Below are 23,863 nucleotides of genomic sequence, written 5' to 3' on the forward strand. Positions count from 1 at the left end.
CCCTTTTTTTGTTTTTTTTGTTTTTTTGTTTCTTTTTTTTTTTTTTTTTTTTTTTTTTTTTTTTTTTTTGCTAGCATGGCATTTAACTACAAATTGTGAAGAGCTGTCAGGAGTTATAAAAATCATACTTCAGTAGGGACTTAAGCTGAAAGAACATTCACCCTTTTCCTCAATCAGTCAGTCAATCAATGAAAATTGCTTTTGTATAGTGCTCTTCATGACATGCATCCCAAAGTGAATTACAGCAAAAGGGAAATCATCTGCTCTTTTTTCATTTCTGTGTTTAGACTGAAATGATATTGCTCAACATTTTGACATACTATACAAGACATCTTTCATACTTAAGATTCCATTCCATAATACTAAGTAGGAGAAAATGCAGTCGCATATTTAACTGATGTTGAGATTTTGGCCTACAGGAACCTTAGTAAGACTCTTACAGTCAAAAACACTTAAGCAGATGAAATACAGTCATATCTCTTATCCTCTTAAAAAGAATAGTCAGATGTTCTAATGTTAATAAAGACATTTCTAGTGATCCTTAAATAAAAAGTATGCTCTTTATGTAACCCATTAGCTCACTCTGGTTGATTTACAACTGTACTCTCAATAATACAGTAGTATATTGATATCAAAAACAAACTGAAAGAACATTCACAACTGGATCAGGTAATAACAGATTTAAAAAGTTTAAAGGAAGCCAGGGATATGTCATTAGACACTGAAATTGGAAAATAGGAACTCAAATTACATAACATAGTTTTTGCACCTGGTGCTACAATCTTGGTTTTAACAGCAATCAATGTATATATTATGCATATACATAGTGGGAAAAAAATAATATTGGCAAAATGTACATGCTTCTATTCACAATAGCAAAGACATGGAATCAACCTAAATGCCCATCAGTGGTCAACGGGATAGAAAATGTGGTACATATACACACCATATACACCATGGAATACTACACAGCCATCAAAAAGAAAGAGATCATGTCCTTTGCAGCAAAATGGATGGAGTTGGAGGTCATTATCCTAAGCGAACTAATGCAGAAACAGAAAACTAAATACAGCATGTTCTCACTTATAAGTGGGAGCTAAACATTGAGTACACATGGACATGAAGTGAACAACAGATACTGGGGCCTACTTAAGAGTAGAGAGTTGGAGGAGGGTGAAGATCAAAAAACTACCTACTGGGGTACTGTGCTTACTACCTGCATGACAAAGGAATCTGTATACCAGACCCCTGTGACATGCCATTTACCTATATAACAAACCTGTACATGTACCCTGAACCTAAAATAAAAGCTTTAAAATTTAGAAATTTAAGGAATAAAACTTTTCAAATGTAAATGCTTACTATGTGCAGGCACTAGCTTAACCTACTTACGTATGCATTATCTGGTTTAATCATGACTGTATCTTTGTGAAGGTGTAGTGTTATCATTACCATTTTACAGATATAGGAACTGAGGCACAAAAAAATTAGGAAACATTCCCAAAATCACAAAGTCAGTAACTGGAAGAACTAAAATTTTAACTGAAATCTGTTTAACTCTAGGGTTCACATGCTTAAACACAAAGCTATCTCTGTTCCTTTGTTTAGTGGTTTCTAATCTAAAGTACGTATGTTTTGAGCACATAAAATGAGGCAAGTTGAGCTTCCAGTAAGTCCCACTGGGGCCATCCTTAAGGTAGAATGGTTTAAAGCAGTCATTCTATACCCCAGCATTATACTACAGCCAGGACAAAACAGATGGGCAGTGACCGAGAGGCAGCGGGCAAGGGAGAAGGAGGTGGCTTTGCCAGCTGCTGCAAAAAAAGCCCTGTGGCTCCCACCACCACCAAGGCAGACCTAACCAAGCTTCCACTTTCTCATTCTACGCCCACACCCATGCATTAATTTTACAGCCAGATGTTGAAGGTATATAATGTAGTAGGACATGTAGTCTTGAGAAGGTCAGAATCTAGTAGTACAGCTGTGTTATTATGTCCTTTGTGACTTTTCTTTAATGCCTGTGAGGTAGCTCTTGAGGTTTAACCTGATTTTTCTAGGACAGAATCAATATGGCAGCTGTGAAATGATGATAGGGAAGCAACATGTGCTTTGCATCTCTCTCCCATATCCAGCACATCTCTGTTCACTGTCCTGACTGTCACCCCTGATTCATCAGCGTAGAATGCTATTTTTAACCTCTTTCTGGTTGTAAACTGCTGTTTTCTAAAGGAAATTTCTGCTGTTGAGTACCATTAACTCTATCAGTGGTCATTCTTAAGGTCTGAATCTATACCTGAGTTCCTTTGAGCCTCCTTCTCACTTTCCTATCCATTATAACTATACCAGGTGTCACAAACTAAGATGCCTATAGGGCCAAGAAGCAAAAAACCTGAATGAGGTAGACATGAAGGAATCCTAAAGTTGAGTGCACATCTCTGTCTAAAGGGGGCAGCCTCAGCACACCTCCAGCCAATTGTTGCCTTATAAGAAGGTCAGACCCAGTGTTGCCAGATATATTGAAATTTCTCCATTGAAGAACAGCCAGAAATTCAGATTTTTAGGTGTGGCCACTGATTGAAAATTAAAAAAAAAAAAAAATAGAAACACTTGGCAGGACAACACTGTATGCCTGGATACCAGCTTTCCACTTCTGTAGTATAGAATCTTAAGAAATTTCAGAACTAAGATCTCCCAGTGCATGATACCTTGTATTTCTCACAGCCAACCCGTATAACACTGCTACAGTGATATTTTTGTTTCTGTATGGTTTTTTGCTAACTTTTTAAGCATACTTTTTTGGTTAGTTTTAAAAGGATATAGTTATTTTGGTTTTACTTAATCTAGGGCTTTGGGGGTTATTTCTTAATTTATTTTGCTCTTGCTTTTACTTTTACTATACTTGTCTACTTGAACTTAAAGGGGCTATTTTATCACTTTTGGGTTACATCTTTGCACATAAGGAATACAAGAAATAGGAGATGAAATGAAGCTCACTTAATACTTTTCAAACTTTCTTTTTCTTCAAAATAGCCAGGTTTGTTTGAGATAAAAATAAAGTTTAGTTTGGTCAAGTGTGTGTGTGTGTGTGTGTGGGTGTACAAAATCTAACTACTAAGGATCAAATTAAATATTTAAGAGGTCTGGGACTGGACAAAAGTATCTAGGTAACAACCAGGTAATAAAAGTCCAAAAGAGAGTAAACCTCTTAAGAATGAAAAATTTGTGACCATTGCCTCAAGAGATCGGTTTAGAAAGTTAATGCTTATAATGTTAAAAATAGAGAAACACTAGTTTTTTTAATATTAAGATGACATTTTACCTGTGATGCTATAAAAGTACTTACCTATCTTTACAAGAATAATCTAGTCCAGATCCTTTGTTATTAACCATATCTTTGCCATTTTAATTTAATTTTTATTATAGAAATATTTGATGAATGACTATCTCAATGGTAACAAAAATGGCATTTTAAAACAAAAAACGATTAAAAAAATATATTTTTTATTGATTTATAAGTCATCAAATTAACATTGTAGCCATAAGAATACATATTTATAGAGTGATTTTTTCCTCCCTCAAAGATCACCTACATCCTGATACTTGTCCCAGCACCCAGCAGAGCCTGACACTTCATGATAGTCAATGAATATTTGCAAAGTAAACCCCCAAAATATTAGTTTTCAGAAGTATGATCGCAGGCGGTTATTTTAAGTATCAAACCTAGTGTAGTCATAGACTGCTACATAATAAACCAAATGGAAATGCTAAGATAAGATTATATAACCTTGCTGAAATTCTAAAAGAAAATTTTATTCTAAACATGGGTGAAGAAAGAAAAAAGTACTTCAGATATTGTTCCAAATGGTTAACAGAACATAGAGAACCCCCACTCCAACCCCCACTAGGACATGTGTTTTTCTACCTCTAAGCACAGTTTAAGGATGTAACCCATTGATAGCATAACTTGCCTTATTAATTGAAAGGGATGGAATCCACCAGATGTACCCAAACCAGCAGAGAGTTGGGTGACTAAGCAACAGCAAAGACACCATATTGAGTGAGCCAGAATCCAGTCTCCAAGTCATTTATTTCAGCCAGTGACAATACATTTAAACTCCTGTGCCTCAGCAGTGATTGATGGTTTAATATCATATATAATTTTTTTAATGAAGGAAAACTATTTAAATATGTTACCATTTGCACTGGTATTCTCCTATGTACATAACTGCATTTAATCATTATGGGGATTGTTTTTATACTTGTGTAATTTGTATCCAAGAAATAACTGTCAAAGTCATCTCATGCCGTTGCTGGAAATGGTACAGTGTGCTTCATACTTGAATAGATTCATTCTTCCCTGTACATAATTAAGAGTATTGGAGCTTTCACCATTACCACATAGGAATTCCATGTTTACATTTCTGAGAATGAAAAATTAGCCACAATGTGCTTTTTCAGGTTCCCATTTTCTGAGGCTATGATATGTAAGCACCTTAGTTTTGTGCCAGTGTATGATTTGAAGAGTTTGATTTTAAGACTTTTAATATTAAAATACATAATAAAATGTTATTATCTAATTACAAGAGGGTTTAGCCTCTTATTAAAGTTGCTAAATCAGGCCTGGATTAGCATTATAATGGCACAGTTTGACATGGAATACTCAAAAGTCAAGTTCGGGGGAGCAGAGGGTTTTTTTGTTGTTGTTTTGAGGGGGGCTTCCCCTACCCCCACCCCTCACACAAAATAACATGGATGAAATGCACGTATGGAAACAAACAAGGAGCAATTTGGAACGCTGAAGAAGGAGTGGAGGTGTCAGTCTAGGATAGTACCCTTAGGCAAGGCAGCTGGTATATGTAGCCTTTTGTTTATCTGCTACTGGTTTATGTAGCCTTTAGGCCGGCACCAGAAACAATCACTCCTACAGGGTCAGCTGCTGGTCAGAAGCAAAGTAAGAAAAGATTTTGCGTCCAAACACAGCAGCCATAATTTCTGTTCAGCTGGCACCTGCTACTGGTGCACAGCATGGAGGTGAAAGGTCAAAGAGGCAGTTGTTCAAAACTCAAGAATGGCTTAAAGGGACTTGTAGATTAATCTGCTTTATTAACTTCTGTATATTAGATAACTATTGCTGTGAATGACAGTACATCTTTTTGAATAAGTCACATCTCTTTCTCTTTTAAATTAGCTTTTGAGTAATGAATATTAAATAGAAAGCATTTCAGGGGTAATTAAATGAAAACAGAATGATGTCATTTTACAATTATATTTGTATGTTTATATGTTTATAGAATAGGGGAATTATAATGTTTTACAAGGAGCTAAAAGAAAAAAAGAAAGCAGCTCTTCATGAAGAAGAATTTGGAATGAATAAGCCGCATATCCATTTGACTTTGTCTTTAAACTAAAAAATATGATATGGTTTGGAACTTAGTGTGAAGCCATTGGGTGCCAGTGGCTTGATTTGGTATTCTCAGGGGCTCCAAATGCTTTCCTTATGAATTAAAGGGGACTGTAATCTGTCATCTCTCTTTTACCTACAGTTTAGTTATTAGTCTGCAACAAATGTTCTCAGGATAGCAAGGGAGTGATAAAAAATAAACAACAGCCATACCTTTTTGCTCACATTCATGTAAAGCAGATATAGAATATTTCATAAGGGAAGAAAGCACAGCTACACAGGGTTAGCCCAATAATAATTAGGCATGCTTTATAACAGTCACTCACCAGTATGGCAAATGGCAACCAAAATGGTTTTTAGCCTCTTCATTAATAGTGGCCGGCATAATTGCTATAATTTTAAATTAAGAACAAAAAGAATTCACTAAATGTACCTTTAAAAAAAAAAAAAAAAACCTCTGCAAGGCAAATTTCTAACCCATAGATTAAATACTAACCCCAACTCTGGGAAGCCTTTTAACAATATGTATTCAAAAGGAATTGGTTTTATCTGTTAACGTTCAGTGATTTTTGATTTGTCTTTTTTTTTTCCTTAAGAATTCTCAGAAAAAGAAGCACTGCAGAGAACATCTTTGTCTTTATGCTAACATAACACAGATAGCAGCATTTATCTCTATTTCACAAATAGAAGTTATTTAGGATTTCACTTGCACTCCCAAGTTTTGATACAAGTGCACCCTTTCTAAGAGTGTTTCTATGACATAAGAAAATGACACCTAGGATCGTCTCCCTGCATCACACGAAGCTAGCCCAGGACATACCAGACAGATCATAAATTTGTATGACTACCACAAAGAGGATGGCTACCTTGGCCAGAAAATAATGATTCAGTAATGTTTTCTTACCATTCCAAAGAAACTTCATACATCCTTCTTGAAGACCTAAGCTTTTCCTTCATTCTGCAACAGAAGCCTTATTTCCTGCAGGGTTTCTGGGATGTAAGACATTACTATAGAAGGAAAACCTCAGGCTCAGACAGAGAAGTTTAATGAGAATGATTATGATGAAAAAAACAGTAGAATCAATTATATGCTAGGCTGTGTGCTAAGTGCCTTACGTATACGTATATGTATATACATGTATATATTTCTATTTACGTCAATACTCTGTGAGGTAGGTATTTTATCTCCACTTTATAATCAAAATATTGTAATTATAGCTCTGAGAAGTTAAATAACTCACCCAATATCATACAGCTAGTAAGTAGCAGAACCTGTGCTCTTAACCACTATACAGTACTAGTAACTAACTGGGCTAGAAACAGGATTGGCAGGAATGGAAGAGTGGCAGGAAGAGCCATACAGCATTCTTCAATCAAGAACTAAATTGAGTCTTCAGTCCTTGAGCCTAGGACTTTTTTTTTTTTTCTTTTTTAGAACTGATTGGACAGGAGTTAGACACTTGACCCAAGCTGGCTCAGTTAGAGTCTTTCCTCCCTAGATTTAGAAACAGGCACTTAAAAGATGCTGGTTGCCAGGCACAGTGGCTCATGCCTGTAATCTCAGCACTTTGAGAAACTGAAGCAGGAGGATTGCTTTAGGCCAAGAGTTCCTGACCAGCCTGGGCAACATAGCAAGACTCTGTCTCTACAAAAAAAATTAAATTGGCCGGGCGTGGTTCACGCCTGTAATCTCAGCACTTTGGGAGACCAAAGTGGGCAGATCATGAGGTCAGGAGTTCGAGACCAGCCTGACCAACCTGGTGAAACCCTGTCTCTACTAAAAAAAATACAAAAATTAGCTGAGTGTGTTGGCGTGTGCTTGTAATCCCAGCTACTCAGGAGGCTGAGGCAGGAGAACTGCTTGAACCCGGGAGGTGGAGGTTGCAGTAAGCCAAGATCGTGCCACTGCACTCCAGCCTGAGCAACAGAGCGAGACTCCATCTCCAAAAAGAAATTTATTAAAAAAAAAAATTGTAAAGATGCTGGTCAGCCACTAGTCCTCACCTAAACTGAAGACTTGAAAACTCAAGAGCCATGAGGCAGCCATTCCCTGCCATATGCTCAGAGAAATAGCCAGTCTTAGAGGAGAGAAAAAAGAAGCAGACATGCTGAGGATCTCAAAGGAGAGGCCATGCAGCCCCAGAGAAAGAAAAAGACTGAGAAATACCCTGCCAGCTGCCTTGTCCATGGTTCCGAGCCCTTGAGAGACTTGACTGCACTGCCTTGTCCGGGGGTCAAACTACCCCTTATAGACCTAAGTTTTATCAGAGGTAGTCTCTCTGTCCTGACAGCCAAAAGAATCTTGACTCAGGAGAGTTGTGAGGACAAAATGAAACAATGAGTATAGACTTACCTAACACAAAGAAAGTATTCGATAAACATGTAAAATTGGCCTTCACTTTGAAAAACAATATGCAGGTACCACTTTTTTGTGTCCTTGAGGGGAAAATGTCCCTGCTATTTATACTATAAATGTGAAAAATATCCTTTCAGGAGATTCCAAGCCCAAGACTTCCTTTCAAAGATAATTTGATTTTGAAGCCAGATCACTGAGATCTTTCCTGGTCCCATCCCTGTGTTTTGCCTTTCTTAATATTTTTTCTGTGATAAGCATTCTCAAAATCACACCCCCTGGACTGGATGAGGGCATGGTGTGGTGTAAGTTTGAAATTCTTGGCCCCAAACTGACTTTTTTCTTACCTGTTCCTTCTGCATACTTCAGGCATTGCCTTGCAATGGCCAAAATGAAAATAAATCTAATTTCTTGGTCCATGATGTGCTACTATAGCAGAATATCATAGATTGGGTAATATGTAATGAACAGAAATGTATTTGCCTCACAGTTCTGGAGACTAGGAAGCCCACGATCAAGAGTCTGCATCTGGCAAGGGCCTTCTTGCTGTGTCATCTAATGGAGGTGGGTGGAAGGGCAAGAAAGAGCACCAGGAGGCCAAACTCAACCTTTTATAAAGAACCAATCCCAAAATAATGGCATTAATCCAAGCATGAAGGCAGAGCCCTCATGCCTAATCACCTCTTAATGCTGTTACATTGAGGATTAAGTTTCTAACATGTTCTTTTTGGGGGACACATTCAAACCATAGTACTTCATAATTCTTCCCATTCATATAATGTCTTCATACCTAATGTCTCTAATTCTCACAATAACCCTAACAGGGAGATAAGACCAACATGGATTTTTTTTTTTAACTGGGGAGTCTAGGTACATCAACAAATGTAATCCCACAGTGACTGTATAAGAGGCCTATGCAGAGATTCAGAGATGTGTGAAAGAACTTGCCCAAGTCCCACAGCTAGGAAATAGTGGCATCTAGATTATAATTAAGGCTTCTTATCACTAGATCTCACACAGTTGTCATAATACCACACTAAGGTTTCTCAGGGCCTTAACCTATTTCTTTGTGGCATTTCTTCTTACCTTTTCATCCTTGTCTAAGAGAGACAGTAGAGTAAATGAGAAGGTTTCCCCTGCCTTCATTTATCTGCGTGGAATTGTGAGTGGTGTGAGAAGCTCCTTGAATTTCTTCAAAGAGTGGCACAGTATAAAGTAAGACTAGGCTTAATAAATCGCATGACTTATTTATTTTACAGTTATTACTGGTTTTTACACACAGTTGGAGGTTAAATTATGTGATTCCCGAAGTATAGTGTGCTGTAGAGTGCTGGAAATGTGAATCCAACCTTTACATTCATTTCTCTCTTAACTCATGGAAAGTTGTTTTTTGGGTTGTTTGTTTTAAATAGGGTCTCACCTTGTCACCCAGGCTGGAGTGCAGTGGCACAATCTCAGCTTACTGCGACATCTGCCTCCCAGGCTCAAATGATCCTCTCACCTCAGCCTCCCAAGCAGCTGGGATTACAGTTGTGCACCACCACACCCAGCTAATTTTTTTGTATTTTTGGTGGAGACAGGGTTTCACCAATAGTGCCCAGACTGGTCCCGAACTCCTGAGCTGAAGTGATCCACCCGCCTCATCCTCCCAAAGTGCTGAGATTACAAGTGTGCACCACCACACCTGGCCTTAACTCATGGAAAGTTTAATGAGCAGTAGCCACTGATGGAGCTGTGAGTTTATATAGTGTGTTGAGGAAGACTTCTAGTTTGTTTGCAGTCTTATCCCTATTTGAAGAACAAGGTAAAAAGAGGTTCCTTAATCCTCTGTCCTTTCATGAATTAATGCTGCCTCTTATGCTTGGCAACCTAGAAGAATTCTTGCTTATTAATTCTCTATCCTTTAGCATGCTTAGAAGGATATAGACTGAGTGCTTTCAAATGATGGAAATTTCATCCTCCTTTCTAAGTTTTTAAATCGCAAATTCTCCATATTTGTTGAGACTTTCTATTTTACAACAATCAGAGCAGACAGGTTTTGCAGTCGGTATACCTGGTTTTGAATACCAGTTATACTATTTGCTAACTGTATGTCCTTGGAATAATTACTCCACCTCTTGGAGGATAACACCACCTCACCCAAGGGAATTCTATAGCTTACCTGAACTGGCCTCCGGGATCAGATAGCTGAACCACTCCCTCCTGTGGTGTCATGCCCAGAGTTTAGTTAAGACTCACTGTCTTCTATTCTCTCCCAGTCCATCACTCCCTCAGCCTACTCTATAGTCTGGAACATTGGTACCATGGAAAAGGAAAACAGTTGAGTACATACTTAGTTGAGATCCTATAAACAAAAAATGTCAAATAAACTCCCAAGAAAGACAGTGATGAAAAGTGCAAGGTCTGAAGAGAAATCTCTTAGGCACCAAGGCAACCTGCCAGAAAGAAAACCCTAAAAAAGAGCTCTGTGTGAATGCCCATATTTAATGTGGCTTCTTATTTAAATGGGGCAAACAAGTTCCACTAAGGTCAGGGAACTAAAAGCGTCAATTAGAGATAAGTGCATTTAGGGATCTCTCTGAACCCCTTAAGACTGGAAGGAAACAACTTGATGGGTGGGCAGTAAAAGATTAATAAATACTAAGGTTACATGAGCCCTTAAAGCCACAGAGACCACACTTCATCCGATTCCGTCCAGTGGTGCTTGACACACAGTAGGAGGTCAGAGATTCCTTGAGCAGTGAATAAGTGTGAGAAATGAAGAGGGAGGGGAAAAGACAGAAGGAAAAGTCCCTTGCACAGTACCAGACACACTGTAGGTACTCAGGAAGTATGTAGTTACATGTGTGCACCTAGCACGTAAAAAGAGCTGATAATAGGATATGACTGACTTGAGATGTACACAGGTAAAAGAAACCTTGTAGATAACAAGAGGCATTCATAGTCCATCCTGAGGCTTAGCCTGTTTTGGAGACGGCACTTTAAGGGCAGAAGTTCCACGCTAGGCCATTAGTACACTTACCCCTCAAGAGAGTAAGCCCTCCCCTGCCAGCTTCATCTTTTTCCTGGGCCCCTTGCATTGCAGAGAGTCTGAAAACAAATTGACAGAAATCTGGAGGAAAGTAACTCAAGTGATTTAGGAGAATGGAAGGGCTGGCTTATAGGGCCAGATTAAAGAAGCTAAATATGTATAGCTTACCTAAGTGACAACTAAATGGGGCATTTGATAAGTCTATAAATACTTGGAAGATGTAAATGCCAAGAAGGAAAGGGAATTACTTAGCATGGCACAATAGAGTATTGGCATAATGGAATAATATTAAGAAAGGGAAAATGAAGGTTGAACATCAATAAAAAGCTTCCTGATAAACAGAACTATTCCTGACAGGGTACACTATTAAGTTATGTGCTATAGGCCAAGGGAAGTAATGTCAGTGCCATTTCTCAGAGTACTGGCAACAGAGCCAGCAAGGTAGGACCCAAGAAGTGTCCTCTTGACCAAGGCACAGGAGCCAAGCAGGAAAGCTTCTGTGTCTGCGGCTTCCCAATCCTAGAAAAGGAAGAAAGCTGCATCTTGTTGTTGTTGTTGTTGTTGTTGTTGTTGTCGTCATCGTTGTTAGATGGAGTCTTGTTCTGTCGCCCAGGCTGGAGTGCAGTCGCATGATCTCATCTCACTGTAGCCCCTGCCTCCCTGGTTCAAGCAATTCCCCAGTCTCAGCCTCCCAAGTAGCTGGGATTACAGGCACGCACTGCCACTCCTGGCTAGTTTTTTGTATTTTTAGTAGGTGGGGTTTCACCATGTTGGCCATGCTGGTCTTGAACTCCTGAACTCAGGTGACCCACCTGCATCGGCCTTCCAAAGTGCTGGGATTATAGGCATGAGCCACCACGCCCAGCCAAAAGCTGCATCTTCTTGGGAAAAATCAGATGGCCTAGACCTCCTAAAGGCTCAGACCCTGTGGAGAATGGTTAAACCAGCAGTTCACTACCACATCACTGCCAGAAAGATTTATTCAGCTTTAATGGCACCCCATTTCCTGCACACAAGATCTGCACGCGGCCTATGTAATCACCTTCATCTGCCACCAGTACTCCCCATCCACCCTTTCCATTCCCACAGAACTGCTCATCATTCCCCCATACTCTTCTCCAAATCTTTGCACCTGCTTGCCCTTCTTCCTGCCTGCCTGTCAAACTTCTCTTACTCTCAACAACAGATCCAAATGTCACCTTCTCTATGAAGCCATCCCTGGCTGCTTCCACCCCTAGGCAGGGTTAGCCTCCTCTGGTTTCTAAAAGCCTCCTGTGTAAGCTTCTGTTTATGGCCACTTACTGTATCTTCTGCCATTGTTTCTGTACTGCGTATCTCCTCCCCTACTCAACTGTAAGCTCTTTGAGGGCTGGAACTGTGACTTGTTCATCTGTATATTTTCAGGGTCTGACACAGAGCCTTGCCCAAATTAGGTGGTCAGTAAATGTTTAATTGAGGAATGAGGTTCAGTTCCCAACACTTTCAGTCACTAGCATTCCTTGGGCCCTCTTTGTAATTATTAAGGAAAAAGAGCTTCCAAATCTCAGTAGCATCTTTGAATCATCTCCCTGGCCTCTTGGCCAGCACTTTCTATGCCATTAGATAACTGTAAATAAAAACTCTCAAATCTGAAGATTCTGCATGGTTTAAATAGAAACTCTACTATTTAATGGAAAGTATTTCTGAAGGGTCCCATGAATTGTCCACAAGAATAATTTTCCCCATATGAAAATGAAAACATTTTGGATCCTTTTGTAGTTCATGAGCATGGTGATTGGGTGTTCACGTGCATATATGAGCCCTAAGCAGTATGCATATCCACGACAGAGATTAAGCATATGTTTATATTATTCAGTAATAAACTCTGAGGCCATTCAAAAGACTCACATCTCTTTCTCCACATCTCTGTTTTTGTGTCTGACTCTGTCTCTGAGAGTTTCTATTTCTTGGACTCTCTCCCAGGCTCTTTCTCCTTGGTACATTACAATATTCATGGCACTCTGCTTTGATGACTGCATGAGATGCCCTGGTGCCATTATGTTTATGTTGTTCTGTTGTGAAGTATGATATTAATTGGGAAATGTCTGATAACTGTTTAGTAACGTGCCTTGCTGTTTCCCCACTCCCTTCCTTGATTTTGAATGGCCTCAGTTAGAGTTTACTTTATCATTGAATATTTAATATAAACGTGTGCTTGTAGTCATCTCTGTGATGCATATGCACATTGCTTAGGGTTCAGTTCATTGCTACAGCCACCTAAACAGCAGCCACGTCTACACTACATATAGCATTTCTGGAACAGTCTGGCATCCTTCTCTTCATTGGAAGTCTTGACTTTGAGACCATGTTCTTTTTATTTTATTTTATTTTATTTTATTTTATTTATTTTATTTATTTTGGAGACAGAATTTCACTCAGTCACCCAGGCTGGAGTGCAGTGGCATGATCATGGCTCACTGCAGCCTCAGCCTCCAGGGCTCAAGCAATCTTCCCGCCTCAGCCTCTTAAGTAGCTAGGACTACAGGCACACACCACCACACCTGGCTAATTTTTGTATTTTTTTGTAAAGGCGGAGTTTCACCATGTTTCACAGGCTGGTCTCGAACTCCTGAACTCAAGCATTTTGCCCACCTTGACCTCCAAAGTGCTGGGATTACAGATGTGAGCCATGCGCCTGGCCTGAGGCCATGTTCCTAAAGCTCTGAGTTTATCCACAGCTTCAGTGTGTTTCTAAGATTATGCTTCTTAGATATATTTCACTGGCAAGAAAACGGGGTATGCAGTCAAGGATTCTGACCGTTTCTCTCTGTCTCTGCTACCCTACCCCTTGACTCCCCTCATTTTGAACTTCTTGCAATATCTAAACTTGTTACCTTGCCTCCAGCACTTACCCGTAATTGCTATTCTCCAGAACCTAATCAGTATTGTTCTGAATGGCAGACCTCATCATGTCACCTTCTCCTCGAAAATTCTTTGAAGGCTACCCTTCATGTATTAGCCCAAAATCATTTCTATATTCAGCATGGCATAAAAGCCCTTTTATAGCCTGGACCAAGCCCAGTCTTCTACTCCTTGCCCCTCAAATCTACTTCCTGCCACTCAAAAGGTCTCTTTCAAAAACCTCCTGGGCATGGGCTGTTCGTTCCTCGAATATGCCAATCTCTGTCTCCAGTGGCTTTTCTCATTTTATTTCCTCTTCCAAATATATACTTCTTCCCAGGTAATGCTGTACACATCTTTTAAGATTCAACTTAAAATCACCTATCCTATGAAGATAGGCTGGTCTTTTTAGATAGAATCAGAGCACATGCGCCTTTGTTAGTCTCTCTTAAGCTTGCACACATTGTTTGCTAGTTGGGGGACCCCCAGAGGCTGGTATAGGCCATTAGAGGTTCTAGAACCTATGTGGTGGTCATTTAGGAAGTACCTTGAACTAAAAATAAGGGTCACCTGAATAAAATTAGGGGAAAGTGGCTTTGGAGTTGAAAGTTATTCCTCAAAATACAGATCTTCCCAACATTCCTACCCAGAGGAAATTTAGATGGTATTTTGACAAGTAATCCTTAATTTTACATCAAATTGAAAAGTGTTCTGTTTGTTATTGGCAAGAGTGAAAAAGAGTTTCCCAAATAGTGCTGAGTGGCAAACCCTACAGCCTTCCAATGCCCCAGGTTTTCTGGTTTTATTTTAATGCAGCAAGCTGCTTTATGAGATCTGCAACCACTTGAAATATGATTTACTACTCGTAAAAAGTTTCAAATGGATAATGAAGATTCAGGAATGAGACTCACAGTGGTGTAGTGTAGTCAATTTTGTTGCTGTTGCTCTACAGTACATCTCTGCCATTGAAATGAATTATTTATCATAATTTATTTCAACCATGGAAAATAAAACTGCTTTCATTGTGATGTGTGCAGTAACATTCAGAATAGACACATTACATGCAGTACTCTCAATTAATTAATCCTGAAGTTTCGTTCTAACTTTATCTTCTTTCTTATAAGCTAGGAGACTGACAGGTAATTCTTTCCCCAGTAAACTGTGATTAAAATGCATGTTTTGAGAACTAGGGGTGATGCTGGTAATAGAGTAAATTGAAACAGCAAAACTAAGTTGTGTTTTTCCTTAGATTTAACAATAGTTGGAAGAGTTTTTTCATTTTTGAAGCAATTAATCACTTTGAACAAAAGCGTCCCTTAGCTTTCTGTAAGGAGGGGATGGCAGAGTGGGGGATGCTTTCAGTTTAGATGTGGAGGCATGCAGTGCTAATGTATGACCAAAACCAGCTGAGTTTCCTGGTCCTGAGGTGCTTTTGAGGTAAGAAACTTCTTTTTTTAAGAGCAAGGCTAGCATTGTGCAAAGAACAAGTTGGCAGGGATCCCCAACGATTCCGGGGGAGAGTAGATCATCCGTAATTGATTGCAGTCTTGTTTCTTTAAAAGAGAGGCTCACCTCATCCTGCATTTCATTTGACTTTTTTTTTTTATTTAAAATGCTAAATACTTTTATTATAAGACTGCAAAAACACTATAAGCACTTAGTAATGTTCTTAATATAGAGAGATAATTTTAAAATTTAATGTAACTTAGATGGTAGAACTTAGTTAATCCAGGCAGGAAAATATAACTAATTATATGCTTATTTATCCATTATGTTCATTTTTCATAGCATTCCACTAATATCACATAGGTGAATAGCAGACAGAGAGAACAATTGATTTCTTTTCCCTAAAGATAACTATTATCTAATTTGAGCAGGATCGCATTTCAATATCTGCCGTACACATGGCCTCAGGAACAGCATTCCAAAATGACAGAAACTCCCTTACTTCCACAAACCCTGAAAATCTGGAAGCTTTTTCTCTTTCAGCAGCACTCAGATTTTGCCTAATCCTGGGTCTCCAACCAGGGCATGGAGCTTAGGTGAAATTGCTGTGGAGATGGGTAGGTTTCTCTGCTTTTTCAAATCCTACTGTACTGTAAGCAATCCTGTTTTTTGTTTGTTTATTTGTTTTGTTTTATTGTTTTGTTGGGGCCAGCCTTCCCCTTCTCTTTTATTGACCTTCTGAAAGGCCAATGACAAGTACCAGAAAATTCCTGAGACTCAGAAGCAGCTCTTGAAACTTAGATGCGGCCGGGCGCGGTGGCTCAAGCCTGTAATCCCAGCACTTTGGGAGGCCGAGACGGGTGGATCACGAGGTCAGGAGATCGAGACCATCCTGGCTAACACGGTGAAACCCCGTCTCTACTAAAAAATACAAAAAACTAGCCGGGCGACGTGGCGGCGCCTGTAGTCCCAGCTACCCGGGAGGCTGAGACAGGAGAATGGCGTGAACCCGGGAGGCGGAGCTTGCAGTGAGCTGAGATCCGGCCATAGCACTCCAGCCTGGGTGACAGAGCGAGACTCCGTCTCAAAAAAAAAAAAAGAAACTTAGATGCATTTATTATTGGTTGTTCCTCAAAACGTGACCAACTTATTGCATCGGAATGAAGGACAATCTAGCTTGGTCAGAAGTACAGATAATCTTGTATCCTATTCCTCTTCCCATTCAGGCTGACAAATTAAGATTAATAGATTGGCTGGGTGCAGTGGCTCACCCCTGTAATCCCAGCACTTTGGGAGGCTGAGGTGGGCAGATCATCTGAGGTCAGGAGTTCGAGATCAGCCTGGCCAACATGGTGAAACCCCATCTATACTAAAAATACAAAAAAAAAAAAAAAATCAGCTGGGTGTGGTAGCCCGTGCCTGTGGCCCCAGCTATTCAGGAGGCTGAGGCAGGAGAATCGCTTGAACCCCAGAGGCAGAGGGTGCAACAAGCCAAGATCGTAGCATTGCACTCCAGCCTGGGTGACAAGAGCAAAACTCCATCTCAAAAAAAAAAAAGAAAGATTAACAGATTAAGTTACCCCATTCTATGGTGCATACCCTATTGGGCACAGCTCTGATCATCTTTTTTTTTGTCCTCTGCCCTCCCCCACCCCACCCCCTATCCAGATCTAGACAACAGGGATGCTTTGTCATTGGTCTCTCACCTTTTCTTTGGTCTGTCTTTTTGGTCTGTCCTTCCTTCGCCTAAACCAGAGCCTCCTTTTTCTTTTTTGAGGTGGAGTCTCACTCTGTTGCCCAGGCTGGAGTGCAGTGGCATGATCTCAGCTCACTGCAACCTCCGCCTCCGGGGTTCACGCGATTCTCCTGCCTCAGCCTCATGAGTAGCTGGGATTACAGGTGCGAGTCACCGCGCCTGGCTAATTTTTGTGGTTTTAGTAGAGACAGGGTTTCACCATGCTGACCAGGATGGACCAGGATTCATATCATAACTTTAGCCTCAGTTTTGTCTTTATGGTACAAATAGGGAGCAGGAGGGAATAGTCTGAATTTTTTTCTATTTCTTAGAACTTTATGGAATTTTTTTTAGTTATATTATTCAGTATGCTTAAAATTAACAATGATGAAAAGTGTCCACTTTATAGGGAGTACTGTAACTCAAAGGAAATTGGCTTAATTTAGTAATGTTTCCTATTATGTTAATTTAAATTGCTGTGTACATGGTAGTCTTGGCGGGAGGAAAACCATTATTTTTATCAAAATGTTCAGTGGACCATTTTCCAGAGACAGCCTGTTAAGGCTGCCATTGTTCGTCGTGAGAGTTGAGCTTTAGGTGGGAGGCAGGAAGGTCTGCTGAGAACTCTCCAGGAACCACTACCTTGGATTCTAAGCACAAGACTTTCAGTGGTGGCCTCACTCATCAGTAGGCAGCAGGGTGTCTGAGCAGAGGAGGTACACATGGACCACATACCTAAGAGATTCACTGAAGGTGGAAGAATGAGCCATGGCCAGAAATGAGCCTTGTTTGTCACACCATCAGTCCTCCAGATGTGCAGTAGGTCATACTGCCTCAGCCACTATGCTGATGCTCTTGGTCCTCACACAGACAGCAAGACAGTGGCAGCCAGCAGACTGGCATGTTGGACTTAGGTAGACCTATGCACATAGCCCAGTTCAGCTTCACATCCTGGTAACTGCAGTATCTTGAACAAGTTACTTATTTGCCGAGAAGCTCAGATCCTTAGTCTGTAAAATGGGAATAATATCATCTTCCTACAGTTAATTGAGGATTAGAGACAGTGTATGCGAGTATGCAGCAGAGCACTGAGCACCCAGAAGATGCTCCATAAATGAGGGCTATTACTGTTGTTGGGTGGTGAGAATACTTGTCAGGCATAGCCTACTCTTAGGTGAAAGTTCTTGTCATTAGAAATGATGATGCCCCGGCCTTTGACCTTTGCAACCTGCAAGTCCCTACAAAGGCACTTTCTGGAGCTGGCTATAGGACAGCAGTGGCATAGAAGAGTTCTCAGGCTGTACACACAAAAACAAGATCCTTGCAAATGAACAATGTATTACTTCCAGTAGGTAATCATTTTAAGTTTTAGTCATAGATTAAGACAAGAACTTCCCTGTTTTCTGTATAGTGCCCTTTCATCTCTTTAGCTCTTTATACTTTACCTTCTGATATATCATTCATCCTTTTGCATTTATTCATTTATGTATTTACTCTTTCAGTTGCTCTTTCCCAAATCTCTGATGTGTGCCGGTGCCTAACCCTAGGCCCTGGGGATACAGTACCACGGGAGTTTGCAGTCTGGTCTCCCCACCCTGCTGCCATTGCAGTCATCACCCTGTACTCATTCAAGTTGGCTTTTTCCATTTTCTCAGCCTCTGCTCCTATTTCTCCAACCATCCTGCTCTTTGATAATGTCCAGCCATCAGATTCTAGACACACTGAGCCTTCAACTTTCTTAGAAAAAAATACAGTTCACTGTTTAGCAGTAAAGCATCCAACACAAGCCACATCTTTGTCTATTCTATTTCAGCAGGAGACAGAACAGAAGTGGTTTAAATTGGGCATTTCAGCCAGGCATTGTGGCTCACTCCTAGCACTTTGAGAGGCTGAGGGGGGAGGATTGCTTGAAGCCAGGAATTGGAGACCAGCCTGGGCAACAAAAAGAGGCCTGGTCTCTACAAAAAATCAAATAATTAGCCAAGTATAGTGGCACCTGCCTGTAGTCCCAGCTACACAGAAGGCTGAGGTGGGAGGATTGCTTGAGACCAGGAGTTTGAGGCTGCAGTGAGCCATGATCACACTACTGCACTCCAGCGTGAGCATCAGAGTGAGACCCTATCTCTAAAAATAAAAATGAACAGGCTGGGTGTGGTGGCTCATGCCTGTAATCCCAGCACCTCGGGAGGCCAAGGCAGTCAGATCACTTGAGGTTAGGAGTTTGAGACCAGCCAGGCCAACATGGTGAAACCTCATCTCTACTAAAAATAGAAAAATTAGCCAGGTGTGGTGGTGCATGCCTGTAGTCCCATTTACTTGGGAGGCTGAGACAGTAGGATCACTTGAGCCCAGGAGGCAGAGGTTGCAGTGAGCTGAGAGTGCGCCACTGCACTCTAGCCTGGGTGATAGGAGTGAAATCCTGTCTCAATCGATCGATCAATAGATAGATAGATAGATAGATAGATAGATAGATAGATAGATAGACAGATACATACATACATACATACATACATATAAAGTGAGCATTTAGTTACCGCCTTGCCATAGAGAAAGTATGACTCGGGCCAGACATGGTGGGCACACGCCTGTGATCCCAGCACTTTGGGAGGCTGAGGCAGCGATTGCCTGAGTCAGGAGTTCGGGACCCGGCCTGACCAACATGTGAAACCCCGTCTCTACAAAAAAAGATACAAAAATTAGCGGGCGTGGTGCACGTGCCTGTAAACCCAGCTACTCAGGAGGCTGATGCAGGAAGAAATCTCTTGAACCCAGGAGGCAGAGGTGCAGTGAGCTGAGATCGCGCCGTTGACCCTCCAGTCTGGGCAACAGAGAGAGACTCCATCTCAAAAAAAAAAAAAAAAAAAAAAAAATGAAAGTATGACGCAGCATATTTGGGTAGGAAAGTCCAATTTGCTTTATGCTTGTGCTTTACATCCCACGTTAGGGTAGAAGAGTAAGAGAGGAGCTGGGGAATGAACAGAGATACAGATCACACAACATTGCTTTGTTTTACTTTTCCAGGTCAAATATTTGTAATTTTGTGTTTTATTTAGAATTACAGGTTTTCAGAACAACAGAAATATTGTCATTCAAAATCCTTACAAATACATGTGCCAGATCAAATAAGGATGCTTTCTGAACTGTTTCCTATTTTGGTTGTGTATGTGTCTGTGTTTTACTGCAACTCTCAACAAAGTTAGATAGTTGTGAAGAGACTATAATCTCATTTATCTGTATCTAATCAGGACATGAATTGGGGCCCTTCATTGAGCCGTGAAATTCCACAGGGCTAGGCCAGAGAGAGTAGCTGTAGTAGCAGTAAAGGAGCAGTAGATTGATGCCTAGTGTGTGGCAAGCACAGTATCAAATGCTTGATATATATCAGAGAAGTTATTTCTCACAGCAGCCCTTTGAAGTAGCTGTTACTGCCCTCCATTTTATATGTAAAGAAATAAAGTCTCAAGTAAGTGAAATGACTCGCCCGATGTCTCAAGTTAAGTGGCAGGGCCAGATTGGGATTCTATTTTGATTGGCTCCAAAGCCTGGCTTTACCATACCGTATTGGTTTCTCTTCATTGAGAGAAATTTCCTAAAACGCCTGCCAAATCCTGTGGGAAGGATGGAGGAGAATGAGGAAGCACCTGAGGCAGTGTGGAGTGTGCTTTTCCTAAGTGGAGCAAGTCATACAACTCTGCCTCAGAAATGGGCCCTTTCCTGGTTTGGCAGAATAGCTGCTCGGGGTAATGCAGTAGACACTGTGTGTGTTTTCAGACATAGGCCCTAGAAAATGTAGCCTATGTTGGGCACATTTGTTTAATTTTATTTTATTTAGATCTAGACCTCCAGAAGTTAGGCAAATTTGAAACAGCCATTCCAGCCATCCCTGTAGCCGTACTGGAAGTGAGCAGAAGTTGAAGGATTGGAGCCTCAGCTCACACAGCCATTCCTTGTACCAAATACTGATGGTGCCTTGTGACTCACTGTGGGCCAGGTGGTGCAGAATTGTCAAGAGCTGTCTCCTTTCAGTATTCATGTATTTGTATCGTTAACCACAGAAAGCCTCCCACCAGAGATTTCATATGACCTGGGAAGTGATTCTGTACTTAAGCATTTCATCCAGTATTCTTCCACATGCTCCTTCTCCAAAGGAATTTGCCCCCATTGGTTGGCTGTTTCCCCCATACCCTACTGTAAGATATTACAAAAAATAATTCTGGATATGGGCTGCCATGTCAGTACCATTTAAGCAGATTTGCTCACTAATTTTCATATTTCCAGAAGAATAAAAAAGAAAAAAGAATCACCCATTTTAGCCAACTTTATTTTTAGAAAAGCGTTTTATTCAAACATCTCCTTACTTATTACAGACATAAATACATGCATTCAGACAAATGAATACACAGGAGAACCATATAAAGTAATTGGTGCATCACTTCAAGATGCCTTGTCAGTTACTGGAGGAATTTGGTGCCTCTAACTTTAATCTTTTCCATTAAACTATCCGTTCTGCCTTCAGATTGTGAAGCCCATAATATTTTAGACTGTCTAGATGGATCTGTTAGTTTTGCTTGTCAGTGTAATTTGTGGCTCTATGACTTTGGGTGGCTTGTTAGATTGTACATGGAAACTTGTGATCTGCAGATGATGTTCAACATCCCAAGCTTAAGTCCTAGCCTCTCCCCAGAGAGACTGGACATAGAATAAACACGCAATTGGCAGATTTCATTTGCAACCAGCCTAATTGTTATGATGATGTATAGAATGGCAGACTTTTAGAACTGCAAAAAAGCTCATTACTGTTACTATATACCTTAAATGTTTATAGCACTTTTTACTCTTTGCAATGCATTTTGTGTACACTATCTCATTTGATTCTCAGAGCTTCCTTGTGCTGGATTATTATTTCCCTCATTATAGTTAATGAAACTGAGACACAGATTCAGTAACTTGCCTGATATCACAGGGTAAACTGGATTTCAAAAAATACCAGAGGACAAAACCAGCTGTGTTCCAAACAAGCCAGGTCACCAAAGCCCAATAAGGAATGGTGTGTGCAGTGATCTTTGCCACATAACGGCCATTTCCCCTGCCCTCTTTTGGGGGAAAGGAGTTCTGGAGCTGTGGGAACAGAAGAGCTTAGAGGTAGGAGGTAAAGAGTCCAAGAAGCAGAAACTGTATCATCAGTTCCACATAAATGACAGAAACCTGTTTCACAGCCACTTGCCTGGACTATTGCAGCAGCCTCATCCCTGGTCTTCCTCCTTTAGTTTCACCTGCACATGCTTTCACTTCCACATGCTCCTTCTCCAAAGGAATTTGCCCCCATTGGTTGGCTGTTTCCCCCATACCCTACTGTAAGATATTACAAAAAATAATTCACAGTACACATTCTACATGTCTCCAAAGAGATCTTTCTTAAATGCAAATCAGAGCATGTCTCCACCTTTGCTGCAAACATATCACTAGCTCCCCGCTACCATCAGGATGAAGTCCAGATTCCTCAGCAGGGTCTTCCAGTCTGGCACTAGCGTCTCACCTCTGGCCCACCTCTCTTCTCTCCTGTCATGCTAAGTTTTTTACCATTGCAGAATGCTTTGTGTGCATCCCCACCCTCCTTTTTTGATGCCTTCTCTGCTTAGAACACATTTATAATGAACTCCTTAAATGTTCTCCGTGGAGTCTTCCTGACTTCTCCTCAAGGACTCAGAATCATCCCATCCCTCCAAGAGGGGCCATGGAGAGATTTCATCTCTATAACATGACCTCTTAGGTGAAATGGGAGGCAGACAGGAAGGTGAGCTGAGCTTTTGCCTGGTTCCCTAGCATAGAGGAAAGCGTATCAGGTTTGAGAGACGGACTGATCATCTTAGCCCAGTGACCTCTTGACTTCTGCCTATCTGGAATGTTCTCACCAAGGCTTTCAGAAGTAGAAGCTCTTCCACAGGGAGCTAGCTGGGGGTCTTTGCCAATAGTTTCTACAGGCAACATTATAAGCTAGAGTCTAGGCTGTTTGTCCAGGAAGAGCTTTCATAGCTGTTAGTAAGATGGAGGGGTGGAATTTGAGCACATGAAAGGCCTACGATTAGGGGGACTCTGAGCCAGGGCATCTCAGTCTTTATGTGACTCTATCTTCTAGATGATGTCTGTCCTCATGAACACCATTGTCTTTGAAGACTGTCGGAACCAGTGGTCAGTATCCAGGCCTCTCCTGGGGCTCATCCTGCTCAATGAGAAGGTGAGTGTGATTGCAGGAAGTCATGGGAGGTGGTCCCTGGGAGAAGAGAGCAGCTGTAAACTAGGGTGAGCTGTGATGATGAAGGACAGAGGAGCAGAGCCAACTGAGTTTGAACTGGGACCTTGAGAACTCTGTGAGGCTGTATTCCCCTACAAGGCCCTTCCCCAAAGGTCTCAGATCTTCTTCAGGTAAGAGAGGCCTCAGAACAAGTGCTTCTGGAGCTCAGAGCTCCCACTCACCAGCTGGGTGGTTTGCTCAGTAGTGTTTCAAGCTTGTCCTCACTCCACTCCCCCCATTCCAGGAGAATTCTGAGCTGTTAACAACCCTTTTTGCCTTCCTTGACCACTCTTTATGTCTGAGATCCCCACTGCCCTAGATGGTGGCAGCAGCAGCCCATCAGGGATTCCTCACAGAACCAGCAGTCTTCATCTGGGGAGCACACGTCTCCAGCTTCTTTAGAGGACTCACCACCTGGGCTACCTCCCAAGCCTCTCCAGCTTCCTGTTGAACCCATGCATCTCCCTAGTAGTCAGTAGGAACAGTGCATTACAGCTTGGGAGAATGAATTGTCTATACACTAAGATAGTACTGGGGAAAAAGACAGTGAGATTAGAGGCAGCTGCATGCATTAAAATTCAAACTAAAATCCCAGCCTTGGAAGGAAACTAATAGAAGAAGAAAATATATCAAAAAGAGAAGAGCTGTCTCATCATTCACCTGTGCTGAAGTATCCAATTTTAGCCACATTCAGTAGCACTGTCATTCATCTTCCCTCGGTGTTA

At 41.0% G+C, this 23,863-nt stretch overlaps 1 protein-coding gene across 1 annotated transcript in view; it reads left to right on the forward strand.

The window, feature by feature from the left end:
• RANBP17 (RAN binding protein 17) overlaps positions 1 to 23,863 on the forward strand; it is a 436,018-nt gene that overhangs the window by 406,901 nt on the left and 5,254 nt on the right. Inside the window, exon 26 of the mRNA XM_017849438.1 lies at positions 22,983 to 23,081. Within this exon, the coding sequence (XP_017704927.1) occupies positions 22,983 to 23,081 (99 nt within the window). The remainder of the gene's footprint in view (positions 1 to 22,982; positions 23,082 to 23,863) is intronic.

This window comes from Rhinopithecus bieti, unplaced genomic scaffold, assembly GCF_001698545.2.
Source record: "Rhinopithecus bieti isolate Rb0 unplaced genomic scaffold, ASM169854v2 scaffold_30732, whole genome shotgun sequence".
In the NCBI taxonomy this organism is placed as follows: Eukaryota; Metazoa; Chordata; class Mammalia; order Primates; family Cercopithecidae; genus Rhinopithecus; species Rhinopithecus bieti.